Source organism: Varanus komodoensis, unplaced genomic scaffold (genome assembly GCF_004798865.1).
Source record: "Varanus komodoensis strain SLA01 unplaced genomic scaffold, ASM479886v1 scaffold7_3, whole genome shotgun sequence".
Taxonomy (NCBI): domain Eukaryota; kingdom Metazoa; phylum Chordata; class Lepidosauria; order Squamata; family Varanidae; genus Varanus; species Varanus komodoensis.
The window spans coordinates 14335617-14344841 of record NW_025336480.1 but is presented as its reverse complement, the minus strand read 5'-3'; the positions used below and the strand labels follow the sequence as shown (position 1 = coordinate 14344841).

Sequence of the window (9225 nt, the reverse complement as noted above, 5' to 3'; positions counted from 1 at the left end):
AGTCAATAATTTCAGCAACCAAACAATTGATTTCTTAGTGAATAAAAGGTAAAGATAAAGGTTTCCCCTTGACGTTAAAGTCCAGTCATGCCTGACTCTAGGGGGCGGTGCTCATCTTTGTTTCCTAGCCGAGGGAGCCAGTGTTTGTCTGCAGACGGTCTCTGTGGTCATGTGGGTGGCATGACTAAACACTGAAGTGCACAAAACGCTGTTATCTTCCCTCCAAAGTGGTACCTTTTTATCTACTTGCATGTGCATGCTTTTGAGCTACAAGGTTGGCAGGAGCTGGGACGGAGCAACGGGAACTCACCCTGTTGTGCAGATTCGAACCAGCGACCTTTCGATCAACAGCACAGCAGTTTGAACCACTGTGCCACCTGCATCCCTCTTAGTGAATATCACCAAACAAAGAAAGTAATAATTTTAAGTTTAGAACCTGTCATTGGCAAAACTTAGGTCAAGCAATGAGAGAGAGATAGCATATTGCAGTAGTTTGGACTAAACATAGATGGAGGAGAACTGAGTTCAAATCCGTTTAGTCATAAAGTTGGACCACCAAGCAATTCTCAGTTTAACTGCAGCTGAAGCTCAGTGAGTTTATATAGCAACACGGCATTACAAAAAGGAATATTTTGAATACAACTGAAAGTATTTAGTAGCTATGGGTGGTATAGAAATGTAATGTAATCATAATTATAAATTCTGAACAATAACAAAAGGCCAAGAAAGGAGGTTGACAAGGTTACACCCATGGTTACCATGGTGAATTGTTGCATCTATGATTTCCATCCATTTAAAGTGTTCTTGAATAATAATTCAAGAAATTCGTCCAGTGCAGCCAATGCAAGTAGAGCCTAGTGCTTTCTACCTCCATCTTCTGTAAGAATGAGCAATGCTGAGCTTAATGAACTGCAGGGCAAGAACTGTTCCAGCTCTTGTGCATTCTTTGCAGCCTGGCTTTGTTTGATCCACAATGTAATTTGTGTGGGTGAAAGTAACCCATGAATCACTATGATGAGAGATGGGACCCACAACTCCCATTTCACATATTACAGCAGAAGTGGAACTCACCTGTCTTTTTGATTCCTTCAATTCTGTGGATACTTCAACTAGCTCTCTGGGCCACAGAATGAATGCATATGTGCTGCAAAATTCTGTGAATGTTTATTCACAATCTAGTCCCAGCTGTATTCACAGTTCAAGGGACTGATTTCATTTATAGAAGCATAGGACTGCAGCCTAAGTAGAACACAGACACTTCTTAAAAGTTTCCTGTAGAGAACCAATCTTAAATTTAGTATATAGAAAGCCTTAACTCTGACAGTTTGAAACAGCAGTGCTGTTACTATGAGGCTTTCTGAATGACAGTAGATCTATGTTTTTTCAGAAAATTGAACATACTGGCATTTTGATGAAAGCAAAATCAATCCTTCCTTTTGTGAAAAAGAAAAAAAGTTTGTTATTTTGGCCGTATTACGCAAATATGAAGATGCATTGATTTAATTCATACTCTCAGTCAGCTACTTTTACCAGGTCTAGTCAGTAAGCCAATGTTGAGGAATTATGGGTATTGTAGCTCAAAACATCTAGAAGGTTGGCCATCTCCGGAAAAGCAAATACTCACTCTAGATCTAAATATTTTCTCTCTTTAGTTTCTGGATTTGAGGGGAGAGGGGCAGAGAGACCTTGTATGGTGGTGGTAAAGTACCATCTAGTGGAACAATTTAGTACTACATGTACAATGTATACCTTGCAAATGTGGCACTAGGCAATTAGAATAAAACAAAACTTGGCTTTATATAAAATCTGCTATTATGGAGATAGTGAGATAGTGAAAACTTGCATGTGTTTTGTAAAGCTTAACATAGTTACACTTAGCAAAGAAGAAAGGATTTATATTTCAGGTGAAAAGTTACTAAAACTATGCTGTAGACATGTAAGAACGGCTTTTCTGGATCAGACCAAAGGCCTATGTAGCACTCTATCCTGTTTCCTGAAGCCCCTCAGGTAAGGCAAGAAAGCAATTGCTCTCCTCCTGGTATTGTTCCCAGCAGCGGTAATTCAGAGCATGTTGCCTCTGGTCTTGCAAGAGGCATAGTCATCTTGCCTGGAAACTATTGCTAGCCTTGACTGCCCATGAATCGGTCCACTCCCCTAAATCAACAGATTCCATAATGTCACTATGAATGTGTGAAGAGCCCTTTACCCTGGACTTTTCCATCATGATTTAGCCACATTGGCTGATTCTGAAATCTAGGGTCTAGGTAACTTGAGCTACATCAGAGGTACCAGAAAACAGATTTTGACAGATTAATATTTAAACTTGTCTTGAGAAATAATACAAAACTAATCTTCAGACCATTTTATATATGAATCTATGCCTCAGTTCATGCACCAAGCCCATCAGAAAGTGTTGCGTATCAGGCGACACAACTGTTAAACTATGGCAGAATCCTTGGTGACCATGTTCACACCAAGTGGGGGCTGCCTGTTGAAAACCACACCTTCATGTGACATGTCTTATTGCAGCACATTGTACAACTGGCTAAATGTGAGGGCATATAAAACTTGCACCTTCAAAGACTGGCAATTCAGAATGGTAATTTCTTCTAATTATCATAGAAGTTAACTTTAGGGTTAGGGTTGGTTGTACCTCTTGTTACAAGAGGTATTTCCCTGTCAATTTCCAGAAGCAAAACATTTATGGTGTGTGAATGGGGTTAGACCCATAATGAACTGTAACCTGAAGGTTAAATCTTATGTCTAACAGCATCTAAGGACATGCTTTCTGGGTGTGCCACTCTGAAGCTTCATATTTCAATTATAAAGAAGAGTAACACATAAGAAATTGGTTTATTGTGAGGTTCTACATCAAATACTGTATGAAAATAATATTTTTTGTTGACATACAACAAAAGTGTACATTTTTGGCAAATTGTCACATGTGTATTGGACACAGGATTGTAGTCCCTTTTGGAAATTACAAAAGATGGATTTGATTGGCTTCAGAGCATTGCTTTAAAAAAAAGACCCTGCTGCACCAAGAAGGCAAAAATACACAAACAAGTGATATTTTAAAAAACCTAACAAATAGCAAAGTTAAAAAAACTTAGAACTTAAAACCCCACAGGAGGAGATGTCAGCCATATCTTCTGATCCACCTTCAGGGTGTGTTTTTGCTTTGCTTTTCCTGTTCAATGGCTGCCAAGAAAACCAGAGAAAGACCATTTACCAACACATGATGTTTCTATAGCATCTATTATTCCAAATACTTAGCAAATAATTGATATTTTCTTCTGTTAATTTGTGCAGAACATTTGCATTAACAATTTCAAAAGGAACAAATTGCAATCATTTCCATTCCCAGCAATAATTTCTCATTGGCTACTGATGCACAAGTTACTGCTGGGTCATGGCACACAGCTCTTGGGACTGGCATGGGGAATCTTGGTGAGTAACACAGAAGCAAATCCTGTGCAGAGAAACATGGTTGACACTGGTTTATCACAGGCATGGGAAATGTGTGGCCTTGTGGATGTTGTTGGTCTACAACTTCCATTATCCCTTTTTATCAGCCATGAAGCTGGCTAGGGCTAATCACAGCTGTAGGTCAAAACCTCTGGAGGGCCACAGCTTTGCTGCCCCTGTGTGCTAGACCAGCATCACTCACTGTTTCTCAAGCTAGACAGGACGCTGCTTCTGGAGAAGTTAATGCTAAGGAAGACTTTTCCTTGGTTCACAACAGATGATGAAATGTGGGATATAGATAGCATGCTAGATTTAGATTGGGAGATTGGGGTTCAATTGTTTGCTCTACTATGGCATCCTCAGGGTCATCTTGTACAGTTTCAAGGAAAAAAGGACCAGCATGTGTCACTCTGCACTCTTTGGAATGAAGGCAGGGTAAAAAGCTGATTATGTGGGTGAATGCCTTATCTTTAGGTTCATTTCCACCTACTGCATTTCTTAATGCTCTCCTTGAGCTGCAGATTAATATTTGCCTCATTTTAGTTACCACCCAAGAAAGTTGCTTAAGTGTGCTATTTGGGGCATGGTGGAAGATGTAGGCCTTTTTTTCTGTCAAAACGTGCACATGATTGTGTTTTAGGATGTGCGTTTATGCTCAGTAATGCCACTGACAGGAAGTCCTTGGGTAAGAATAAGACTCTGATTACCTTCAAATGGATCTAGCCCTACTTAGTCACCAACAGATCTTGTTAGACAGAAGCTAAGACATGTGGGTAGCCAAAAAACGAATTTAAAAGTAGATGACTAAGCATTTCTTTCATTCTAATAACACATGCCTTCCCCCAAATGGTCACAATTGAATGTATAAAGTCATGCACAAATTGTATTTGCATTCTTTTTTTCCCTTCTTGTTTTCATGATTTTATTCAGAACTTGTTAAAGTACAGAATGCTAGGTTATTCTAATGGTTCTAATGTCCTGGTTGTTGTTGTTTTAAAGATCCTGTAAAATAATCTGGAAATTCTGAAGACAAAACAGCTTTCTGACATGATAACAGTTTGTCAGTTTAGTGCACACCTCTCCTTTCCACACTGTGGGCAAGAACATGTTATGCATTTTTTCAACCAATTGCATACTGCTGTCATAGTATATGTAATGGAACAAGAGGCTGAAACCATTCAGTAGTTTTCATGGTGCTTGGCCTAGTTCACACAAATTCCTCTACATGATCCCTTTAGGTGGGTGCTCAGAGTTTGGAGAAAGCCTATTGTTAACAGATGAAGCTGACAGCTGTTGTGATTGTAAGTGTGCTTTCCACAACATCAGTGATCACAGAGAAGACTGCTGGTTTTCCCCATCTGTGTGGCCAGTTAACCTCATTCTTTGTCAGTATGACTATGTACATTTCTACCTGATTGCATTGAGGAATTGGGTTGTCAGAACCGGTCATCTCTGTCTAGGACAGTGGTCCCCGTATGTTTTTGGGCTGCTACTCCTTTCCTCTTGGACAACAACCCTAGTGCCCCCATGCCTTTGTATTAGGTCTATTGCTCTACTGCAAATTGAAAACAATCACCACCCTCCTGGCTCTTTCCACGACCCCCAGGGGGGAGGTATCACCCATTTTGGGAATTCCTGCTCTAGCATATGCCATTCTTGTTTTGTTACATGCGAAGGGTAGATTCTAGCACAATAGCAACTTTGCCAAACAGAGCAGCTCTAAGTTCAAAGAGTTATTGGCTGTATTGCACTGGATGGTAAACAAGGTTCAGAACTGGGTAATATATATCACGTGCCAGGTTTTTATAAAATCTGCTGTGAGAGGAGAGGAGAATGTCAGTAGTATTCCAGCTCCATAGATTATAATTTATAATCTATAAATCCAAGGATTATAAATTTCTTGCTGATTACAGTGGCAGATTAAAATTAAAGTATGCATTTTTAGGCTACTAATATATGATAACTATAATCTAATTCACATCACATTGGTCAAATTCTAGGGATTAGCCATGTTACCTCTTTGCAACAAAAACATCAGAGTTGTGGCACATTAAAGGCTCACCCAGTAGATCCGCACAACATGCTGTGGCTTGTTGCTGCTTATTCAAGCTGTGATGAACCACACTGCCTGCAGGTGCTATCCCGGATATTCAACTGCCAACCATCACTTGCCATGTTGTATGAATCTGCCTGGCAAGTTGATGTGAGAACAGGCTATGTTTAACCCCCGTTGCCCAGGATCACACACTACAACAACCCATGATTGGGCCTTGAGTATTCAGGATGCCACCCAGCCATGAGGGTCTGTGGCGTTTGAAGCATAGAGCCTCACCCTGGCATGTGTGTAGGCAGCAGCCTCTTCACTCAGGGCTGCACTATAATAGTAGACATGTGACAGACAATCCAGAAGAGGGCAGCACTAAACAATCTTTCTATGATGGAGGATTTTTTTTTATGGTAATAATAGAATGATGTATTTTGGGCTAAATGTATTTGGAAAATAAAAGCATAACGGCAATGCAGAAAATAGCAGATTCATTGTAGCATAAGCATTTGTGGACTATTCTGGCATAATCCTTTATGCCACAAGAAATTTGTCAGGCTATTATGTGCGATAGCATCCTTTCTCTCATTCTCTCACTCTCTCTTTCTCTGTGCTGGTAACAGTCAAATATGGCTACCATTCTAGCATATATTAAAGCAGGTCTTAGACTTGAAATTCAAATATATAATTATTGTGCTTCCAGAGAGTCTGGTAAGATGGATTTTCAGACTGCAAGTTATATTATTACCTTTGACATACTGTAAATTCAAGAACACAGTTTAAACTCACCACGTGTAATTTAATTTGCCAATGTACATTACAGCTACATACATATAATCAAGCCAAATTAATTTTTCTTTAAGGCTGCATTCCTATTCTCACTTATTTCTGAGTAGTTACGTATAGGATTCCATGGTAAGAAGTGATTCTGGAACATTAGGACCTTGAGTATTTATGCATTACATATATCAAGCAAGGCAATAATTGTATGTCCAGGCTGAATAGGAATAACTTACTTTCCTTAGTAGGCAGTGGATTTTTTTCTCTTGTTTCAGTTTTTTTCAGTTTGGTCTTATCAAATGTTTCAATTTCTGCAAAATCTGGTTTGTCAGACATGATGGATCCTGACAAAGAGAGAAGAAACACACCCTTGGCTTTGTTAGCTTGTAACATATTACAAATATATCTGTAAACATCCCTGGACCACATTTTCTGTTGAATCCAATATAATATAAATGTTATGCACCACAAGAGATTAGATTTTACAAACAAACACGAAGAAAAACAAGGAAAGAGGAGGGAAGGAATGTATTGATTTATTGTGCAATAAGGAGAGGCTTTTCTTTATAGTAAATGAAAAGCCAAATGCTAATACACAGAAATCAGGTTTCTCAGATGGTTAATTATTTTCTAGAATATCCTCTTAACAATTAACAATACTTTTGCTAGCCTATGCAAAAGGCATTGTTTATAATAAGATCAAAACATCCCAGTTTCCTTTAACAGAACAAAACCACAAAATAAATGTCTGGATTACCAATTGTGAACAATTGTGCTTAACAATGGAACAACAGATGTGTGGATCGCTTTGTTCCTCCTCACCCCTTCCCTGTTCACAATTCATGCAGAAGGGTTCTGATTAGACAAACATTCCAGTATTTAAATATTTAACCTATTTCAGCTTCTTTGTGCTAATTGCTTAAGATTTTTTCCCAAGCAACAAGGATATAAAACATCCTGGGAAATGGTGATTCAGTCAGGAATAAATTTGACTCAAAGATTACCACTAACATCTGTCCTTTCATAAATACCATAAAAAGCTATTATGATTGTATAGCTTTCTGTTTTATTATGGGAGAAAAAGATACTAAAGCCACATCCCATTACCTGTCCTGCTTCTCTCTTCTCAGCTTCTTTTTGACCGTCTGAACCAGCATGGGATGGAAAAGGTCACACTAATCCCTGATCCCTCCTCCCATCTCAGCCCACCTCAATTAATATTGATAAGCCTGCAGCAGGCGTAGTTGAGCAAATGACAGGATTTCACAAAGCAGGCTGGGCACAGCTAGGGGTGGGAATATCCACCTGCAGAATGGAAAAGCAGAAAGAAAAGCAAAATATTATCTTGATTCCCTCCACCACCCACATTTACTGAGCCCAGAGCTTAACAACTATGCAAATATGTTGTGAACAGTTTGAAATTCAGGCAATGGAAAGGGAACACACAAACATCTTGCTAATAGGTGGAAGAAAATGGTTTCAGTGTGAAAATGGTACTCTTATTTGATTTCCTCAATAAGGGAAATAGGAACTGCACCAGACATCAGTCAGAATGAGAAGTACACTAATTAGAAGATAGGAGAGGTTTTGTCCACACTTTCCTGGGGGATGCAGAAATAGTTTCACATATTATGCAAGTACTGGGAAATGGAGGGAGACTCAAGGTGATCAGGATGGGATTAACATATGACTACATTTCTGGCAAATTTTTACATCTGCTTACTTAACTGGCAAACAGTAAAGTTTTATTATCACATTCAATATTGCTAAAATAAATCACAAACATATGTACAGTTGAATAAAACAAAGGCGACAGATCAAAGAGCTATTGTATATACCTGCATATAAGAAAACTTGTGTAGAAGACAAGGTCAATATTTTGGGCTGTTTTTCTGGTGTTCATCATATGTTGGGCATATAAGATGATCCCTCCCCCCATTTTTGCTGTGCTATTTCCGGTTTCAAGGGTCATTTTGTATATATGAGTATTGGTCAGCTGGAAGCTTCTAGACTCTCATGAAATCACATTATTCAAGCTAAAAGTCATGTTACCTTTCCAATTTCAGTAGAGCTCACATTCCCTTTCTATAGGCCTTGGCTCATATCTGTGAGATCTGTGTCTACAGAAAGTTTTGTAAAGTAATATGACAGCTTTAAAAAAAACAAACCCTAAACCATGGATTGCCACAAAAGATGAAAATGTTATGCTTATTTTATTTATTCATTCATTCATTTCATTTCTATGCTGCCTGTAGCCAAAGCTCTCTGGATGGTTTGCAGAAAGGTACAATAGCAAAGTTGGAGGCTGATGGTGGCCTGCAAGGGGACTGGCTGGCTTGGATTGGTCAGGGAGGATGGCGGATGCCATGGCTGACACTGTGAATGAATGCAGGGGGAGGGCAAGAGGGAGGCGGCCCGCACAGGCAGAGTTGCCTCTCTCCACAGAGAGCTGTACAGGGAACATGCCCCTTCCTAGCCACAGCTGCAGCCATCCTGGAAAGGCACACCACCACCCGGTGAGAGCAGGCAACTGGGCAGGGTGGGTGCTGGACTCTGGCCATGTGTGATACAATGCAAAGCAGGATGAATTCTCCAGAGTGGGCCACACCTGTTGAGTCTTGTTTTAAGCTAAAGGTTATTCAAACTGAGAAAGGGGTAATTGTAATGCAGCTACAAGGTTCAATGTTACTGAGAAGATGGTGTGAAACTGGAGGAAGCAGCTAAGGAAAAAATTTCACCTGGCATATAAGACAATCCCAGATTTTTGCTTTGCTATTTTTGGTTTCAAGGGTTGTGTTATATGCCAGTGTATTTATGGTATTTGTTTGTTTTCCCCCTACCCCATTAACATAAGGTTCCCTGGGCAGGTTACAAATAAAATATCAATGATAAAACAACAATATACAATAAAACAATATTTAAATCTGAACAAC

At 39.3% G+C, this 9225-nt stretch overlaps 1 protein-coding gene across 1 annotated transcript; it reads right to left on the bottom strand.

Annotated features, from left to right (window-relative positions):
• Positions 1–3109: 3109 nt before the first annotated feature.
• On the bottom strand, positions 3110–7426 carry LOC123035852 (thymosin beta-12-like). The gene is made up of 3 exons (XM_044454486.1): positions 7400–7426; positions 6529–6636; positions 3110–3201 (listed from the first exon to the last, which is right to left on the bottom strand). The coding sequence occupies exons 2-3, from the start codon at positions 6626–6628 to the stop codon at positions 3164–3166; spliced, it is 138 nt and encodes a 45-aa protein (XP_044310421.1). The 5' UTR covers positions 6629–6636; positions 7400–7426; the 3' UTR covers positions 3110–3163.
• Between the last annotated feature and the right edge of the window lie 1799 nt (positions 7427–9225).